General features: G+C 50.8%; 1 protein-coding gene across 2 annotated transcripts in view; it reads left to right on the top strand.

The window, feature by feature from the left end:
- The window catches only part of INPP5D (inositol polyphosphate-5-phosphatase D), a 122819-nt gene that overhangs the window by 74611 nt on the left and 27302 nt on the right, over positions 1-20906 (top strand). For both annotated transcript variants that reach the window (XM_057745968.1, XM_057745967.1), the window contains exons 10-17: positions 7325-7431; positions 9385-9487; positions 11734-11930; positions 12334-12451; positions 16265-16361; positions 16909-17047; positions 18548-18656; positions 18825-18913. In XM_057745968.1, coding sequence (XP_057601951.1) covers positions 7325-7431; positions 9385-9487; positions 11734-11930; positions 12334-12451; positions 16265-16361; positions 16909-17047; positions 18548-18656; positions 18825-18913 — 959 coding nt within the window. The remainder of the gene's footprint in view (positions 1-7324; positions 7432-9384; positions 9488-11733; positions 11931-12333; positions 12452-16264; positions 16362-16908; positions 17048-18547; positions 18657-18824; positions 18914-20906) is intronic.

Raw genomic sequence — 20906 nt, 5'->3', positions numbered from 1 at the left:
GGTGGCAAATGGAAGCAGATCACAGCACATCCTACATCCCACATCCCACATGGTGTATACATCTCTAGGGTACACGACACGAGCCACAGCCTCACCCCATCAAGAGCACTGGCCCGAGCTGTCTATTCAGATGGCAGATATTTGGCCTGACAGCCAAGCCCTGCAGATACCACCCATCAGCCCTAGAACCCCTAGGGCTGGACCTCCAGGAGGGGCGGGAAGGGGGTTGTGTGTTCAGCACTAACTTGATGCCAGACACTGTGCTGGGAACAGTAGGACAGAGGATAAGAGCACACATGGGCTCCAGGGCTAGACTGTCCAGGTTCAAATCTAGGCTCTGCCACTTACTAGCTGTATCATGTTGGCCTAGTTGCTTAACTGCTCTGTGCCTCCATTTTCTCATCTGTAAAATGGGAATAATAGTAATAAGATGTCTCATAGGCTTGTCATGAGTAGACGAGTTAGTGCATGTGAAAATACTTCCCATGTGCCCAGCAACAGCACTGACCCCATGGCAAAGTGTCCAGGCAGAGGCCAGGGGAGGCAGGGTGGGGAGACTGCCCCACATGGGCTTGCCCTGTCCTGCAACTTCCTGCTCCTGAGTCCCACCTGGGCTGCGGCACCGAGGTCCAAGGGATGCCCTCAGGGCAGCTGGGGGGATGAAAGTCTGGGTATCAGCCCCGTGCAGGAGGTGGGATGTAGCTAGGAGGTTAGCCCTAGAGGAGGATTGATTAGCTCTGTTGTGGTGTAGTGCAGGGAAGGGAGGTGTTAGAAGCCCAGCCTTGAGTCCCAAGTCAGACACTTGTGACCTTGATCTAGTGCCCTCTCTCTGTCCTCAGTTTACTATTCTGTCAAATCGGTATAGTAGTATCCTGTAGGGCTGCCACGAGTCTTAAATAAGTAAACATCAATGTACACAGTGTCTAGCGTCTAGTAGAGGCTCAAAAAATTGTCTGCTGCCACCATCATCACATAACTATCCCTCCAAAGCAGCTTTGAGGAAGGCAGAACTGAGCAGTGAGGAGGACATATCAGGAAGCGAAGCCCCTAGACACTGGAGTGTGATTAGCTGTCATCTTCACACAGCATTGGGATCGCAGTGCTGGGGCAGGACCGCTCTGTCCACTGCCAAGTTGGGCAGGAGAGCTGGGGACTTATTGAGGGTGTGAGCAGGGGAGGGCTGCTGAGAGTGATCGGCTTACCATACTTTCCTCTTAACGGTCACAGAGACTGACTTACAACTGAAAGGGGTGGACCCAACTTTGACAAGAGGAAATGGAAACCTAAGATGGGTAAAGAGATTGTCAGAGAGTGCCTGACTGCTCTAAAACACTTGAGGTTTCTGGACTGAAAGAAATGCTTCTCAGTATTCTGAGAAGCACTGTGAATTCTTGTCTGTTAATTCGATGGACATTTTTCTTTCAAGCATTTTCTGTGGGCCAGCCCTGAGTTATAGCCCTCTCTCAAAGAATCTGCACTTTGGGAGGGAAAGCTGACATGTGAGCATGTATTAGAATGTGTGTCAGATGCAAGGTTAGCCCTGGAGGAGGATTGATTAGCTCTGTTGTGGGGTGGTGCAGGGAAGCTTCACACCACAGAGGTGGCTCTGTCTGGGGCTTTGAAGGATGAATAGGAGTTCAAGCATGTGGTAGGGGAGGACACTTGGAATAAGAGAATGGCACATGCAAGGAATGCAGGGCGTTGGGGAAATCAGATGTCACTTGTTGTGGCCCTGGAGGGAGGAGCAGTGGGGCATGGCCTCCTAGAGTTGGGTAGGGCCTTGAATGCAAGGAAGGGTTGGAGATGTTCTCCCAGGGGCTGGGGAGCACTGAGGGGTTTACCACCTAGTGGGGTGAGTGTACAGTTTTGTGGGAAGATGGGCAGTGGGGAGTTGCCATCAGATCCTGGATGGGGGATACAGCCAAGCTGGAGATGAGTGGTCCTGAGAGAACCTGGCTGGACTCCAGACTGAGCTATTAGAACCTGGGTCTGTGAGCCCTTAGAAGAGGAGCACAGATGCCAATGGCCCGCTCCCCAGACTCTCTGGGGCCTCACCTGCCTGGCTCCTGTCCTCCCTCAGGGTCGATGGGGCCCGGCTCACCCTCTGTCATGGCACCTATCATGTCAGAACACCATTACCTGTTCACAGGTCCCCTCTCCCAGAGTGGGCAGGGTCTTTAACTTCACATACCCTGGAATCCACAGGCCTTGTTCTCAGCAGGTGCATACTCGGCGATACTGATGGGCTGAGTCCTGGTGACGTTGCTCGTAAATCCCCAACCCCTCCTCACCAGCAATGTGGGCTCCACAGAGCCCAGGAGGTGGCCTTTGTTCACTGCTAAATTCCCAGAGTCTAGAACAGTGCTTGGCACAGAGCAAGCGATCAGTAAATACATACTGAGTGCACAAAGGAGTGAATGAATGAAAGAATTCGAGGCCAGTGAAATAACACAGTTCATATGGCTGTGTGTTTACGTGGCTTCTTTAGAGCTGGCACTGAGAGGCAGTGTGCTTCAGGGCTGAGGGCCTCTGGGTAAACTGCTTTCTCGTCCATGGCTAATAATGATGTGACCTTGAGCGAGTTACTGGACTACTTGAAGCCTCCATGTCCACATCTGTAAAATGGATTTCTGTAGGGTTGTTGTGAGGGCCAGTGGGATGAAGCATGTCCGGTTTCCAGTCGTGGGTATTATTGTAAAGTGCTGCCCACTGGGAGGAAATCTTTGGTTGCAGGTATTGGAGCTTCTTTGCCCTGCTCTGGTCACCATGTTCATTAGTTGCTTTGGCATCAAGGTCTTCTATATGCAGGAAAAGCCGGTTGCTATGTGAGCAAATCATGATGTGCTTGCCCACCGAGCAGCTATTACATGAGGGGTGCTGGGGATGCAGAGATGAACTAGCCCAGGGAGATTATGTGCAAGTGAGAGCATCAGGGAGAAAAATAAACGAGCACACAAATATACACATCAGGAAAGTGGCAGGGAGTGCTGAACTCTCTGCTGGGAGCTCAAATAGGAGGATGCGACAGTAATGGAGGAAATGACAAAGTGCCACTTGAGTTGACACTGCAGCATCGAGAAGATGCTGGCCACGCAAAACTAGGGATAGAGGCCCTCAGGAAGAGGTTCCAAGGTGCGAGCAAGTTCAGCGTGTGAGGAGGCGGGGTGGCTGGAGCACAGATGGTGCAGAGATTGGGCACTGGTCATGGGGCCTTGGTGACCCAGGGTGTGTTCTAAGTGCAATAAGCCACCATTAAGAGGTTTTAAGCAGGGAGATGGTGTGATTCCCCCTTTAAAATGAACTTTGGCTCTTGTGCTGAGAATAAACGAAGGCAGGTGGAGACAGGGAGACCAATTAAAAGGCTGTGATAGTAGCCAGGCAAGAGGTGGTGGTGCCTTGAGAGGGGGAAGGATAGGCAGATTGGGAATGTTCTGGAGGTAGAACTGCTCATACCTGCTGATGGATGAGAGGGAGGGGGCTAGGGGAAGAAAGATTCTATTTAACTAGGTGTGGGGAAAAGTGGGCCACTTACTGACCCTGCTACGAACACTAACGTTAGTATTATTGATGCTGATTCTGAGCAAGCAAGATGTCACCTCCCGGGAGCAGCCACACCGTCCTGCAAATAGAAGTGAAGGAAAACCAGAAATTCAGAGGGAAGGAGACATAGCCTAACAGCAGCAGATTTGGAGAAGTTGGGGCACTCCAGCTGGCAGCAGCAGGAGTCATGCTGTGGGACGCTGACTGCTGCTGACAAGGCTGAGGGGGCTTCTGAGTGCACGGGACCCCCGTGATTTCCCATGAGTGAGACTTCAGCTCAGGATGGTGGCTGAACACACACACGACTGTCAGTTCCCTTCCTAATGGCAAAACTCACAGGGACAAAGAAAACAGGAGAGAAAATGATGGCAACACAATTCTGAATGCAGAAAAGCAGACGGAAAATGGTAAACAGCTTACAGGAACGAAAAAGCTACACTTTAATATGTCATAGGAAAAGCGGAGACGCCTGACTCACACCGCAGAACCACAAAGGGCACAGGAATCAATAGCATCGGGGCCCCTGGAGTGAGGGTAAAGCTGGGGTTATAAACAGCAGGATTGGATGCAAATCTTTTTAAAAGAGTTATACCCACCAGATCCCTGTCCGTTCCACACAGGCAGTGGCTACCCCACACGCATTAGGCAGAAGACCTGAGGTTTATCCTCTGGAGGAGGTTAAGGACTGGGAGACACCAGGCCTGGTGAGGGCAGAGGAACCTACCAAAAACAGAGGACTCGATAACAGTTACTTCTGAATGCTCAGACGCCAGCCTTCACCCCTGTGCAGCTTGGGATACTGCCACCCAGGCCCACACCCTGCAGGCAGGAGGTTGGAAGATTCATCCTGGACCACGTGGCCAGCTCAGGAACAAGAATCTAAAGACATGCCATGAAGAGGTTCCTCACGAATCAACCCATGAGACCACCCCGCGGAGAAAGAAGCCTTGCTGGACAGTCCACCACTGTCACTGTTGGCACCCACAGCCAAAGACCACCAGATATTGGAAGGAATCCTTAAACAGGAAACAATGAGACTCAAGGCAGAAATAAGGGGGAAAAAAGTTTGTTTGGAGGAAACAAATTATGACAGTTAAAAGAAACTGGACCATGAAACCAGAAGAGAATGCTATTAAAGGGACATCCCAAGAACAAAATAAAAATGAAGAAAAAGGAGGAGGAAGGGAGCAGGAGACTGGTAAGGAGAAACATTATTGCAGATTTTTTTTTCAGAAATTTTTAAAGTAAAAACTCAAAGGGACCATGGAAAGATAAAGTTGAGGAAAGCTCCCAGAAGGCAGAACGAAAGGACAAAGTGAGGAGAAATAGGAGAGAAGGGATCTGTGAAAATTAGAAGACCAGTCCAGGAGGTCCAATACCAACATAATCAGAGTCAGTAAGAGAAAACTGAAAACAGTGAGAAAATACATTAAACAAACAATTCAAGAAAAGTTCTCAGGACTGAACACCAGTTTCCAGACTGAAAATGGGCCACCAAGCATCTAGCACACCCTGAGGCACATGCAACATTGGAAAGTCTCACAACACTGGATTCTGAGAAAAGATCCTAAAAACTTCAGAGCAAAAGATAGATTACAGACTGTGTCAGGGGTCCCCAAGACAAAGCCCAGGTTCAGTGATTCTCCAGGCAAATTCCCAGGACTCAGCATAGAGTCATATAGCTGTGATTTATTATAGTGAAAGGACACAGCACAGTCATCAAAGGGAAAAGGTGCCTGGGGTGAAGTCCAGGAGAGACAGGGCACAAGCTTCCAGGAGTCTTCTCACTGTAGAGTCACACAGGACGTGCTTAACTCCTCCCCCGGGAGTTGTGACAACACATGTGAAATGTCATCTACCAGGGACGCTTGTTAGAGACTCAGCATCCCAGGATTTTACTGGTGGCTGCTCATGTAGGCACCTTCTGCCTGGTACACACCCAGTTCCAGACTCCCAGAAGGAAAACAAGTATTCAGCGTAAACCACACTGTTTGTACAAACATTGCAGGCACAGTGAGTTGTTCTTAGTTCCAGGGATGCTGGGAACCTTCCCCAAATCCAAGGTCCTAGATGCCAACCAAGGGCCACCTTCAAGCAGACTTTCCAAGGTTAGCAGTCAGGCCTGCCATGTGAACTCTTCTGCGTGCAGGTGGGTCAGAATGACATTTTATTTCTCAGCAGCAGAACCACAAACTAGAAACAATGGAGAAAGCTCTCCAGAGTCCTGAGGAAAATTATTCCTAACTTAGAATTGTGTTAGTAAAGTGTGAGGCTAGAGTTTTCAGACATGAAAGGCCTCCAAAAATGTACCACCCATCCCCTCTTTCTTCAAAAGCTGCTAGAGATGTTGCTTTCCCAAAATGAAGGCATAAGCTGAGGAAGAGGAAGACATGGGATCCAATACAAGACAGACAGTGGAGAATGGATTCCCAGATGATGGAGAGGGAAGGCCCTAAAGTAATGGCTCTGCATCAGGCCTAGAGGTCACCAGTCTGGAGAAGAGAAGGCCCAGAGGTTCTGGGAGAGGCTTCCTCAGGATAATGAAACCGATGAAAGTGTTTGACCGCACGGACAGAGTTACAAAGTGAGAGAGGGACTTCCCTTGTGGTGCATTTGTTAAGAATCCACCTGCTAATGCACGGGACATGGGTTCAAGCCCGGGTCTGGGAAGATCCCATGTGCGGTGGAGCAGCTAAGCCCGTGCACCACAACTGCTGAGCCTGCACTCTAGAGCCTGTGAGCCACAACTACTGAAGCCCATGTGCCTAGAGCCCGTGCTCTGCAGCAAGAGAAGCCACTGCAATGAGAAGCCTGCGCACGACAATAAAGAGCAGCCCCGCTCTCCGCAACTAGAGAAAGCCTGCGTGCAGCAACAAAGACCGAATGCAGCCAAAAATAAATAAACAAACAAACAAATAAGTAAATAAATAAATAGTGAGAGAGTTAGGACCGCTGAAAAAAATGGCAGTTATTAACGCCAGGAAAAACAGAAAGTTGTAGAGGAGAAAGAAAGCAATCAGGGCTTGTCTGTCAAGAGTATTCTCATAATAACAAACACTGAATGCTTATCTGGCCAAAATGATGATGTAATTATTAGAAGGATGATGGAGGGACTGAAATCATACATTGGCAGGGGGAGGAGAATGGGGAGGGTGGGGGACAGGTTGTATATGAGAAAGAGAGTTAAACCATCTTCTATGGTGGGAAGTCAATATGTGATAGGAAATACCTAAGACTGAAACGCCAGAAAGTAGCAATATAAGCGTCTTATTTAGAAACACATAGTAAAATTCCAAAACAATCCATTAAGAGAATTGAAAGTAGTTGCCTTTAGGGAGCAGGACATTGGAAGGAGGTGGGATTGAGGAGTACTACTGTTTGTAAAAATCTTATAGAACAAGTTGAGTCTTTTAATCACTGATAGAAGTAAAAAATACTTAATTTTTCATTTAGATATAAACTCAAAACAAGCACAAGAAGGAAGGGAGGAAGAGAAAGAAAGGAAAGGTAGGGAGGAGGAGGAGAGAGAGGGAAGAAACTAAAAAGATGGACTGTCACTCTCTCTCTGCTCCGGCCAGGCCACCTCTTCCTGTTCCAGACACCACCCTTCCCAACCATGAGCTCCTCCCTGGAAGAGGAGCAAGGATCTGGGAGACCAGGCACAAATTTGACGCTCAGCCTGGGCACGGCAAAGTCAGGATTGTTGATGGTCAGGTGGCAGAGTATAGTGGAGACTCTACATATTAGGTGATGAGGAGAAAAATGAACTTTCATCTCTCTTAAGTCCTGCAGCTCATCAAGTCTCAGAAGTTTCTGAACAAGTTGGTGATTTTAGTGGAAACAGAGAAGGAGAAGACCCTACGGAAGGAATATGTTTTTGCTGACTCCAAAGTAAGTAACAACAAACCACTAAGACGGGCCAAGAGGGGAGTGAGGGACGCACGGTTTCTGAGGCTTGCTATGTGCCTGGAAGTTGGTACCATCAGCTCACTCAACTCTCACACCCCATTTCCCACCTGGGAAAGCCAAGCCTAGGAAGGTGAGGGGACGTGTTCCAGGCTAGCCAGAATTCGAGCATCACAGCTCCGTCCTCTCCCTCTGCCACCACGCCCGCCCCTGAGATGATGCCTCCTTTATCAACCACGTCTTACCAGCCCTGAGCTCCATTGGGAAGCTTTGAGCCTCCCTGGGATGCAGCTGGAGGCCCTCAGGGGCACCCCAGATTTAAATCTGAGTCTCAACCAGCACCCCTCCATTCCTACACTTTGCCCCACCCTGCAGAAGTGAGATTCCCTGCCAGGTCTGGCTGCTGGAATCAGAGGTGGGTGGGCTGATGGAGAAACTTGGGATCTGGACATAGTGGTGGGCCTCTGTACAGATGGTGTCTCTACGACCTGATCCTTCACCTCAGACATGCCAACCAGGGGCTGAAACCCACCCTCGCAGCCCTGCTGTCTATCCTGCAACGTACAGCTCAGATGAGGCAGAGCACAGAGATCTCCCAGCATGTCAGGGATTGGCTGACAGTGTTAGCACTAAGGCTGAGGGACAGGGCTCCTGGCAAAGGCTTATGGGGACAGCCTCACTGAGTGCCGGGACCTGGCTCTTTCTACCTGTGTGGCAGGGGTGGGCTGCTGGGAGGCCAGTGGGGGGCCCGGGGCTGCCCAGAACTGGCTGAGAGGGTGAAAAGGACTGTGAGGAATGACAGAGAAGGACCTGGGAGAAACAAGGAAGTGGGGGCCAGACAGATGGGGGAGGCAGAGAGAAAGAAGTCCTGGCTGGGCATCGTGCTGGGCACATGGGCAGTGTTCCAATACCCAGTTCTGCTCTGTGCTGAACTGCTCATCAGAAGGATGAGGTAGAGCAGTAAGCCAGGCACTGAGTTGTGAGCCATCCGTAACTAAAGGCAGGTTTCTATAAAGGCACAATTCTTTGTGAGCTACCTTCTTCAGAGGGGACTTCAATCTGCAATTACAATTAGATTGAATCATATGAAATTGCCATCTGTGTAGGTATGCGACAGTCAAACATTGGTAATTTCATAGGGTGCAGCCTAACACTTTGGGGCATGTTTATTTGGTCAGCCTGCCCTGTTGAACTGTGAGCTGTGAGGGGGCTGTGTCCACATGTGCCCTACTATGTACCCAGGACAACTAAATGAAGACTCTTAAGAAGGGAACAACAGCCTTTGTGTGTTCTTTTCTTTTTAATTAGTCTCTTTAATTTAAATTTTCTTTCTTTACATAAGTAATCTAATTATCATTGGTGAAAAAGTAACTGATACAAATAAGTAAAAAGTTTAAAATAGAAACACCCTTACACCACTAGTAATCCTTGGACTCATCTTTCAGGATGGAGTTTGTGTTGTTTTAATGTAAAGGCAGTGATGCTATTCACAGTGTTATTTCAACTGACTTTTCATCCTAAACAATGTATCTTGACCTCTACCCTTGTTGATGAAATATTTCTGCACCCAAATTTTTAAAACCTGTGGTCTTCTAGCATGTGGATGACCCTAATACAGTTAGTAATTCATCTCTTAAGGTTGGACATGAAGATTTCTAATATTTTCTGTATTAAAACACGTGCTGCGGTCCCCACAATGTGGTCAGATCCCGTACAGTCCCTGATTCTTTCCTTAGAGTCAGGTCCTTGCAAAGGAAGGGCTGGGTCAGAGGGAAGCCACTCTCTTAAGACCTCGGACACGTATTTCCAGATGGCTCTCCAGGAAGTCCGCGCTGATCTGCGCTCCCCTCAGTTTTCTCAAAGCTGACCAGTCCTTTGAAAGTGTCATGTGCAGGGAGGCAGAGGCCTTTCTGAGTCTGTCTGCCCTTCAATCCCTAGAAGAGAGAAGGCTTCTGCCAGCTTCTCCAGCAGATGAAAAACAAGCACTCGGAGCAGCCAGAACCTGACATGATCACCATCTTCATTGGCACCTGGAACATGGGTGGGTCCATATGCCGCACCTCCCCTTGATTCTGCTTTGCTGCCTCTTGCATCCTCACCTGTCTCCCCCTGCCCCCAGTCCTAAGACACAGGCACCCATCCTGAGACAAGGGATAAGAGAAACAAGCCCTGGGATTCTCATAATCCAGGTGCAGCTGAAATGGGTTACTTTGCTTGTCAAAACTGGAAAGTATGAATATATAGGTGAGGAGGCTCTTGGGCACCTGCCAGCCTTGGGCAGCTCACCAAGGGGCTTCAGGCCTGGAAGAAAGAACTCCCTTTTTGATTTGGGCTGCCAGATTTATTGAGCGAGAAAGAGAAAGAGAGATGATGCCTAGTTGAATTTGAATTTCATATAAACAACAAATTATTTTTTAGCATAGGTGTTTAGCTAGAAATAAATATATAGATACTAAATATATAAACTATATATATATTTACATGCTAATATAACATCATAAATATATAAATATAATATGCTGAATATAAATTATATTAAATAATTATTTAGTATAACTATTAAGCTAGAAATAAGTGCAAATATACACCAAATATACATTGTACTAAATATACATAGTATATACTTAGATTTTCATACTAATATGAATTATTCTAATTATTTACTGTAAATATTCAGCTAGAAATTTTTAAAAATTAAGTAGATACAGAATATCCAGTTAATTTGAATTTTAGACAGTTATTGCATGGGACATACTTATGCTAAAAATTACCCACTGTTTACCTGAAACTTGAATTTAACTGGGCATCTGTCTCCCCCACTTCTGTCTGGAGCAGAGTCAGGACCACCTCTCGATGCAGCACACGGTCACGCGGCAGCCCCTGGAGGAAGGGGCTGAGCAGAAGCCCTTCACGGAGGGGGAGGGGGACGACCTGAAATGAAAATGCATCACGGGACTCCTGGCCTATCACCGGGTGGGGGATGGGCTTGGGGTTCTGGAGGGAAGTCAGGAGAGATGCCCACCCCAATTCCACCAGCCCCAGGCCTCCCCGGGCCTCCACGCCCAGAGATTCCAGGGGCCACAACAGTGCTGAAGTAGAACCCTGACCCAGTTCCTGTTCCCTTATCCCCCACCAGTGTTTCTTACTGGCCACCTGATTTCCTCAGCTCTCACACTTGGGGGTTCACGCATGTGGGCACCTGGCCCCTTCCCGTTTTTCCCTCCGTGAACATGGATGTCTTAGATTTGGCCAGGCACGGTTCAGGCTGTCCAGGTGCACAGCTGCAGGGGGTGCCCTTCCCACGGCGTGGAAGGAGCTGGCCAGGGCCCTGCTGCGCCAGGGCGGTGGGGGAGGGTCTCCCCGAGTAGAGACGACCAGCCCCCAGGGCTTGTGCCCCCACCCTGAGCCATAGCGGGAGTAGAGCTGATGGCGGTCAAGTCACTTCAGTGCTTGTGAGCCAAGAAGGTTATCTCTTTGGGAAGAAAGTTTACTCAGCCTCCAAGGGCATAAATCTTTATCATTGTTTCCTGAGCTGTCTCAGCTCAGTTTCTGAAATGGTCCTGGGGGGTTGCCTCCACACTCCCATTTCTCTGGCTGACTCCTACACATCTCTCGGTTTTCGGCCGAGATGTCTCTCGTGCAATGAAGGTATTGTTGTCTCCTAACCATGGGTTAGAAGCCTCCATCCTAAACCTGTAGCCCACGGGTGTTGTCTCACCACCGAACGTAAATTCCTTGAGGCCCGTGTCTCAGCTATCGCTCTAGCCCCAAAGACTAGGACAGTGTCTGACACCTTGTGCTACTAGTTCAAGTTGCTGTACGGAATCTTCGAGTGTTTCTAGTCTTTGAAACTCAAGGTTATCTTTACAAAGAAACATAACTGAGGAGAATTCCCTGGCGGTCTAGTGGTTAGGACCGTACACCGTCACTGCCGAGGGTTCGATCCCTGGTCAGGGAGCTGAGATCCTGCAAGCCTCGTGACACAGCCAGGAAACAAACAAACAAACAAAAAAAAACCAAATCAAACCACACAGAAGCATTATTTTAATACATCAATATAAAAAAAAAAACTAAAAACGAAATGTAACTGCGTTCTGACGCTACCTGACATCTGACACCCCGGGGGATGTTAGCACCTCGTTCTTTACCTGAGGTGTTTCACTGGGTGGCCTGAACAGGTTTCAGTGACTATGTGACCCCACCCCGCCCCCCATGCTTCCCCCACATCTGTTTTGAATTCTCCTGATGTACCTGTGACTCACTTGGTGTTGGGTTTTGCTGTTGAAGGTAACGCCCCCCCTCCCAAGAAGATCACGTCCTGGTTTCTCTCCAAGGGGCAGGGAAAGACGCGGGATGACTCTGCGGATTACATCCCCCATGACATGTATGTGATCGGCACCCAGGAGGACCCCCTGGGAGAGAAGGAGTGGCTGGAGATACTCAAAAACTCCCTGCAAGAAATCACCAGCATGACTTTCAAAACAGTAAGCAGTGGCCACGACCCCGGGCGGGACTCTAGGGGGATTAGCGAATCAGGAGCGTCTGAGGCAAGTGTGCGCTTGGTGGTCCCCTGCCTTCCAGGGCCAGAGAGGGGCATCTGTATCCAGAAATTAATGGGGTCCATGGATATTGCTAACCACTGGGGTCCTCCCTCTTCTCTGCCTGAGCTTGTAGGTCATTTTTACCTCATCGAAGTCTCATCAGTGCTGGCTCTCATCCTTAAGCCTCTGTCCCGTCTGTGCGGCATCCTTAGGTGTCCCCAGCAGTGTAGGGATTACAGACGGGGCGCCCCACACCTGGGGCGAGGGCTGGGTGTGAATCTCCTGCTCTGGGGTCAAGCACCATGTCCTGGCCCAGGGTCACAGCATTGTCCCTCCCTCCCCCCAGATCGCCATCCACACCCTCTGGAACATCCGCATCGTGGTGCTGGCCAAGCCGGAGCACGAGAACCGGATCAGCCACATCTGCACCAACAACGTGAAAACGGGCATCGCCAACACGCTGGGTGAGCAGAGGGGCATGTTCTGTGTCTACACGCACGTGCCCATCCCGTCGGGGAGGGGTGGTCCTCCCAGCCTAAATGCGCTCAGGGTCTACACCAGGCATCTGGTGTAGCATGCGGCTTTCAGGCATCTGGCAGCATGCGGCTTCTGACTCAGCACGTCCCACGAGGAGCCCGACATTCCATGTTTCCAAAGAGTTCCCGGTGGTGTTGGCACCGCTGGCCCACGGACCCCACCTTGAGTGTCAGGGACCGAGGAGAGGGGTCGACAGACATGCTGTGAAGGGCCCGGTGGTAAATATTTTAGGCTTTTCAGTCCATGTGCAACTCCTCAGCCCTGGTGCTGTCACACGAGAGCAACCGCAGACAGCACAAACACGAATGAGCCCGGCCGTGTTCTAGAAAACTGTACTTATGAACAAGGCGTGGGCTCGATGTGGCCACAGACTGTAGGTGTGACCCCTGGTCCAGATCTAGACAGACTCAGGTTGGAGGTGGAAACGTTGGTATCAGCCATGAGCCTGTGGGGACCAATCGGGGTGTTTCAGGGAACTGAAAAAGAGAGGAGGGCTATGTACACGTGAGTATGAGTGTGAATCTGTGAGTGTGAGTGTGTGTCTGTCTGTATATGTGAGTGTGTTTGTGAGCCTGTCAGTCTGTGTGTGTGTGTCTGTCAGTCTGTGTGTGTGTGTCTGTCAGTCTGTGTTAGCCTGTCAGTCTGTGTGAGTCTGTCAGTCTGTGTCAGTCTATCAGTCTGTGTGTCTGTCAGTCTGTGTGAGTGTGTCTGTCAGTCTGTGTGTCTGTCAGTCTGTGTGAGTGTGTCTGTCAGTCTGTGTCAGCCTGTCAGTCTGTGTGTGTCTGTCAGTCTGTGTGTGTGTGAGTCTGTCAGTCTGTGTGTGTCTGTCAGTCTGTGTGTGTCTGTCAGCCTGTGTGTGTCAGTCTGTCAGTCTGTGTGAGTGTGAGTCTGTCAGTCTGCGTGTGAGTCTTCAGTCTGTGTGAGTGACGGTGAATGCATGGAGGCAGGTGCACCCACACGGGGGCCTTGGCCGAGGTGAGGGCGAGGCCAGCGGTTTCTGGTGGTTGGCGTCAGGGACAGGACAGAGCCCCAGAGGTAACAGGAAATAGAGGAATTGCTGCCATTGAACGAGAAAAGCTCTCTCAGCCTTTCTGCTGGCAAACCGCAAGCTGCCCGCATCCACGCCCACTTGCCCTCCTTCCTTCCTGTGGCAGCAGCTGCCCTGCCCTGAGGCCCACGCCCTCTGCTGCCCAGGAACCTCCTTCTAGTCCTGGGTCCACTCTGCCTGGGCCGCCCACCCCTTCCCACCAGCCCCTTCCCCCCAGCCTGCCACTCGCCCAGACCTCCCGTCAGGAGACGAGACCACACCTCAGCGGGCCTCCCCTGCTGCTGGCCCAGCCCTGGTTCCCGGGCGGAGCCGACGGTGCCCCCAAGCCCGCCTCCAGCACGGTGCTGGGCCCTGGGCTCCTGACCGCTGCACGCAGGGGCCTTCTCCCACGCAAGCACAGGCAGCGGGGTGGTTTTGGGAGTGAGCATGCCGGTAAAGAGTGTGTGGCGGGGGCAGAGCAGCTCCAGGGACTACTTGAGATGGGGTCCAGGGGCCTCTCTGAGAAGGGCCATTGGGACCCAAGCCCGAGGGCTGAGGAAGGGTCCACGTGGGAGGAGAGTTCCACGCAGGGGAAACAGCAAAGCAAAGGCCCCGTGCCCCCTGGGCTCAGCTCTCGTGGGTGATGGGACAAGGCCAGAGAGGGAGGCAGGAGGCCTGGGCAGTCTGAGCTTTACGGCCCTCGGAGGGCAGCTGGGAAGCCAAGGAGTGCCATGCACCTGCCCCTCCCCCTGGGGCTGGTCTCCCCCCTTACCTCCCAGCCATGGTAAGCACAGGGCAGGAGCTCAGTGAATGCTGGCTGACTGGTGGAAACGCTAAGACCTCTTGGAGAGCTAAGACCTTGTACCCTGTGCAAGGCCTGGTGCTGAGTGCTCTCGAGTATTAATGCAGACGCCCTGTGGGGGCAGGGACTGTCATTAGCCCCATCCACAGACAAGGCTCTGGAGGCTACAGTGATGTTCCCTAACCTTTCTGAGGCCTGGGGGCAAGGAAGTGGCGGGCAGGCCCCACCACAGGATGGGGAGAGAGCTGAGGGGAGGTGAGGGAGCAGGGCTGCTGTATTGCCAGGGTGCGGCTCCTCGGAGTCCCGAGGTGGCAGAGCTGGGTGATCTCTAGGGCCCTTTCGCTGTCCAGCCCAGAGGGAATGTCAGCCACCTGGGCGGTTTTAAATTTCGAGTACCAAATTAAAGAAAGGAAAAGGAAACAAGGGAAGTCAATTTTAGTAATATATCTTATCAAACCTCATATATTCAAAATATTACCGTTTCAATAGGTATTCAATATAAAAATTTATTAGATATTTTATAGTCTAGTTTTCTTACTGAGGCTTACAATTCTGATGTGTCTTTTTTTTTAATTAATTTATTTATTGGCTGCGTGCTGTACATGGGGCTTTCTCTAGTTGCAGAGGGCAGGGGCTACCGTTGGTTGCAGTACATGGGTTTCTCATTGCAGTGATTTCTCTTGTTTCGGAGCGTGGGCTCTAGGCTCTCAGGCTTCAGTAGTTGCAGCGTGTGGGCTCAGTAGTTGTGGCTCTCGGACTCTTGAGTGCAGGCTCAGTAGTTGTGGCGCATGGGCTTAGTTGCTCCACCGTATGTGGGATCTTCCCAGACCAGGGCTCGAACCTGTGTTCCCTACATTGGCAGGCGGATTCTTAACCACTGTGCCACCAGGGAAGTCCTTCCGATGTGTCTTTTACAGTTACAGCCCATCTCAGTCTGGACCAGCATGTCTCAAATGCTCAGTACATACAGCTTACAACTGCTGTGATGGGCAGAGCAGGTTCCCACACTTGGGCATGTGTCAGAACCACCTAGAGGAAGGTTGGCAGACTTTTCCTCTAAAAGGCCAGGTAGTAAATATTTCAGGCTTTGCAGGTCATGCAGTCTGTGTCATGACTACTGGACTCTATCTAGGGGCGTAGCTGTGTTCCAATAAAATGTTATTTATAGACTATGAAATTTGAATTTCATATCATTTTAATGTGTCACAAAATATTCTTCTTTTGATTTTTCCCCAACTATTTAAAAACGTAAAAGCCATTCTTTGCTGGTGGTGGGTCAGTGTTTGCCTAATCCCTGACCAAGAGGACTTGTGAGACACAGGTTACTGGCTCCCACTCCCGAAGTTCTGATTCAGCAGGACCAAGGAGGGGCCTGAGATGTGCACTTCCAACAAGTTCCCACGTGGTGCTAATGCTGCTGGTCTGGGGAACACACTTTGAGAGCCACAGGTCTCAGCGTGGGTTTTGGTCTCTCCAGGAAGCTGGAGTTAGCTGGTAGAGGTCAGCCCCCCCCACCCCCAGCCCTGGACTCCTCCTTTTGGATCTTCTTCTCAAGGTTTCTGGCTGCTTTTGATGGTCCTGCTTGGACATGTGGGGAAACTGACAGCCCCTTAGAGGGAGATGCCAGGATGAGTTACACCAGCAGCCTCTTCCCTCAGCCCTGCTGAGAACACCAAGGTTGCTGGCCGTTCACCCCCTTTTTTTGTTGTCCTGGAGGAATCTCGCCCCCAGTCCCTATCACCTGTCCCATCTCCCACCCCAGACAAAGCTGTTCTGCTTTCTTCCTTGGCCTCCACTTTCCCACACTGGCTCTCTCCCTCCTGATGAATACATTGCTTCACCTTGCTTTCCCGCCACTTGGCAACTTTGCCTGTTTGATGTTCTGACTTCTTCCTTCTCCCCTCCCTTTAGGGAACAAAGGAGCCGTGGGGGTGTCATTCATGTTCAACGGAACCTCCTTGGGATTTGTTAACAGCCACCTGACTTCTGGAAGTGAAAAGAAACTCAGGTAACGGAGCTTATTCCCCAAGAGCCGGTATTGGGGTTATTTACCCAGACAGACCTCAAACCCTAAACACCATAAGCACGGCTCAGCCCTCAGCCAGGACCCTGTCCTATCGGCCTCGAAGAGCTTTTCCCCTGTTCTCATCAAAGGCAACTACAACACAAGTTTGTGGATGAAACACTTGCTTAAAAGACAGAACAGATATTTCCTTGTGCCACTGACCCAACAGACACCTAAACACCACTCCATTTCTCAAGGGAAAATCTCACCTGGGGCACCCTCACAGATGAAAGCCCATTTTGCCTGTTGGTGGCCCGGTCATGCAGACAGCCATCTAGAAGACTGATGATTCTGAGTCCCTGCGGAACGGATGCTCCTGGGGCCCCACCCTGCTTTCCCAGTTCAGCCCAGGGACTACATAAGGGTGGTTTGCTGCAACAGGGCTGGAAACTTCAGTCTCACTTCCCCTCATGTCCCCGCTGGCTTCCTGGCACATGCAGCAGGGAACCAATGACCCTGTGCTAAGCTGGCTGCTTTTTCCTTTACTTAGGCGAAACCAAAACTACATGAACATTCTCCGGTTTCTGGCTCTGGGAGACAAGAAGCTGAGCTCCTTTAACATCACTCACCGCTTCACCCATCTCTTCTGGCTCGGGGATCTCAACTACCGTGTGGAGCTGCCCACCTGGGTACGGGCTGTCCTCCTGGGGCTGGGGCTGTGCAGCACAGAGGCTCCCTTGAGTTAGCTCAGGGCCGAGGGTCAGGGAGACACACGACCAAGCCGGGCCGAGGCAGCCACTCCTCTGGGACTCGACGCTGTTCCCATTACGAAGTCGCTGTCTTTCTCTACGGTCGGCCTCTGCTCACGCCCACCTCCCGCATAACTGTCCTGGCCACCCCTCCTCACCACCTCTCTGCCCCTCTGGTCCTCTAGCTGACCAGGAGCAGCCCCAGGTCCCCAGAAAGGGCTGAAGTCTGCGGAGACCAGCTCCATTTTCTCCCCAAATCGGGGGTCGGTGGGCAGCCTGAGGAAGACACTCCTGAAGTTGGATGCCCATCCAATGAGCAGCAGGCAGAGGGCCCACGTGGCACAGATGGCCTTGCTCACTCAGGGAGGGAGACGGATTCCCTGGGAAGAGGTGGGCGGTGGTGTCGGCATGGCCACTGGACACGTCTAGAGCAAGACGTGCTTGCTTTTGAGCCCCTGAAAGGTGGAGCAGAGGCCAGGCATGGGAGCAGAACCACACCCGTCTGCCCCCGTGTAGCAGGAACACTTCAGCGCTGCTGTCTGTGAGGGGAGAGGGGACGGCAGAAACAGACTTGATTATACAGAGGAGAGAGGCTCCTGGGGCACAAACTGCCTGAGAAAGTGGCCTTGGGTCAGTTACAGGTCGCTGACATTTGGGATCGAACCCGGGCCTTCGGACTCCCTTCCCAGACATTTTCCCAGCCAGCCCACATCCCTCAGCCTCCTCGGCCTGTCCCTGCCGCAGTGGCTCTTAGGGCCCGTCTGTGCCCCGCTCACCCTCCCTGACCATCCTCTCCCTCACAGGATGCTCCTCAGGAGCTTTCCTCCTCTCCCTCCTGACTGAGCAGGCAGAGGGGAGAGGGTGGGCGGGGCCCTGCAAATCCCGACCCTTCACAGTTTAAGGGGCCATCACAGCCATTCAGTCCCCAGGAAGCTGAATGCTTCCCAGAGTGGAGGTAACGACGTACGTCTCGAGAGGGAGGACAGCTGGATTCCAAGGCCGACACACCCCACCCATGTCACACCAACTCTCGGAGTCCGAGCCTGGATCACAGAGGCCTGATGCCCACAGATTCAGGGGCTGGAGTTTCCGATCCTTTCGTGGCCTTACAACAGGCTGTCTCACAGAGAGCAAGAGAGACATACCTACCCTTCTAGGGAAGTCTTATAAAAATGATGCTGGAAGTCGGTGTGCAAAAATAGTGTCCCCTTGCAAATTTAGAACAGCCAGGAATTTACATTATCTAGTTGATATTTCGATACACTCACCTGGTTTTCCTTATAAAACAGTTGAGAGTAAATAAGCACCAACTCAACATCCCTGGAACAGCTTCAGGGACTTGTGGGTCCCCGTGTGGCAGGCAGGCAGGTGGCGATGTGCCTCTTACTAGGTTAGTGAAGGGGTTGTCTTACCAGTGGCCTGGCCATGTCTTTGCTCCAGGAGGCAGAAACCATTATCCAGAAAATCAAGCAGCAGCAGTATGCAGACCTCCTGTCCCACGACCAGCTGCTCATGGAGAGGAAGGAGCAGAAGGTTTTCCTGCACTTTGGTGAGATCTGCCATCCTTTTCCCATGGGCCCTCTCCCTCCATCATTCTGTTTCCCCTTTTCCCGAATATCCTCACTGGGGGAAAGATTATGCCTGGAAAAGAGGGAAACTTGGCCAGACGTGAAACATGGGAAATCAGAACTGAAGCCATGGTTTTGTTTGGTTTCAGAGGAGGAAGAAATCACATTCGCACCCACCTACCGTTTTGAAAGACTGACTCGGGACAAATATGCCTACACTAAGCAGAAAGCCACGGGGGTGAGTCCTCTTCCCTGCCCTCCATCTGCACCCCCCTTGCACACCTCATACCTCTTTTGTCCATTCCCATAAAGGTGAACAGGAAGTGAAGAGCACCCTCATCCACTAGGTAATAAAAAAAGAAATAAAACTAGAAATCACATGTTGATCGTGTCACAGAGCAAAAGCCTCCCCTAAGGAGAGGCTGGGCAACCAGACGTGCACAGTGCAAGGAGCTGACTCATGACACTTCTGTCCAACTCTGTGTGTGTGTGTGCACGTGCCACATCTTCTTTATCCATTCATCTGCTGATGGACATTTAAGTTGCTTCCATGTCTTGGCTATTGTAAATAGTGCTGCTATGAACCCAGGGGTGCATGTGTCTTTTCAAATTAGAGTTTTCTCTGGATATAGGCCCAGGAGTGGGATTGCAGGATGATATGGCAACTCTGTTTTTAGTTTTTTAAGGAATCTCCATACTATTCTCCATAGTGATTGCACCAATTTACATTCCCATCAACAGTGTAAGAGGGTTTCTTTTTCTCCCTTCCCTCTCCGGCATTTGTTATTTGTAAACTTTTTGATGATAGCCGTACTGACCAGTGTAAGGTGATACCTCATCGTAGTTTTGATTTGCATTTCTCTAATAATTAGCAATATTGAGCATCTTTTCGTGTACCTGTTGGCCATCTGTATATCTTTTTTGGAGAAATGTCTGTTTAGGTCTTCTGCTCATTTTTTGACTGGGTTTTTTTTTTTTTTTTGATATTAAGCTGTATGAGCTATTTGTATATTTTCTGTCTCTTTTTAAAGTCCTGTACTCAAATATATTTGCTAATCTGTCAAGTGAATCATCATTACACAAGCTTCTTCACTGCAGGACTTATCAGTGCCTTTACAGGTTTATGAGCATGTGGTTCCCTATGGGAAAATTCATGTGCTAAACTCAATTGGTCACAATATATCAATTAATATCTTATGAGACCACTTGTGTTCCATGGAGCAGTGTTTGGGGAAATTGTGATTCATTCATTCTTGTTCAACAGATATTTACCGATGACCTATGATGGGTTGGGCACTGTCCTGGGTGGTGGGAGATCAAAGATGAGTCAGATGTCTACCCTCAAAGAGTTTATAGTAGGAAAGACAAGACAACATAAATACACAAGTAAGTAACCAGAGATAGAATATAATGTGATGCCCAGTGCGATGAGGAGTAGACACAGAAGGAAATGACCATCAGGGCAGGGAAGGATCAGGGAGGCTTCCTGAAGCGGGGCCACTTGTGGTACCTGAAGGGCACTTGGATTTCAACAAGCAGACAGGATGAGGGCTTAGGGGTTCTGATCCACTTCAGGTAGAAAGAATTGCTGGAACAGAGGCCAGAGCAGGAAATTCTAGCATCCATCCCCTTCTGGGGCCCAACCCAGGGGAGGCAGCCCCATGCCTGGTCCTGGGGGTTAGAGGTGCTGCAGTGGTGAGCTTCCCTGGGGCCACTAGAGGCCTGGGGAAATGGAGAGCATTCTGGGCATGACCTGGGTTCAGGGGCAGTTGGGAGACTGGATGGAAGTGGGACAGAAAGGCCAAAAGTTGGGGAGATGCCAGAACAAAGCAGGAGTTAGAGGGAAAAACACACTGAGAGGAGGAGAGCAGACCCAGGACTGCTGCCATGAGGAGGCTGAGACCCGGGCAGGACACCTTGTGAGGTGCCCCTTGCTGCTGTGTGGCTGGACTCGTCTGGTTTAAAGGCACCCTTAGGGCAGCTCCGTGGGGGTACATTTAGAGGCCGTGAGGGGATGGTCTGGTTGGATTTGAGTGTGAGGAGAAAGAGACTGGGGCCTGAGATGGCAGAGTGGGGGGTCCTTGATGCCAGGTGAAGCATCTTCACCTGTTGGATGAGCACCTGTCTCAGGAAGCCACTGCAAGTTCTGCTGAGGGGCTGGCAGCATCACAGTGACACACAGAGGAGACTGGTCTGCATCAGTGTAAAGGATGAGGGTGACGCAGGGGACC

This window comes from Hippopotamus amphibius, chromosome 8 (genome assembly GCF_030028045.1).
Source record: "Hippopotamus amphibius kiboko isolate mHipAmp2 chromosome 8, mHipAmp2.hap2, whole genome shotgun sequence".
In the NCBI taxonomy this organism is placed as follows: domain Eukaryota; kingdom Metazoa; phylum Chordata; class Mammalia; order Artiodactyla; family Hippopotamidae; genus Hippopotamus; species Hippopotamus amphibius.
Note: the sequence above shows the minus strand (reverse complement) of the source record. Positions and strands in the feature narration are given on the sequence as shown.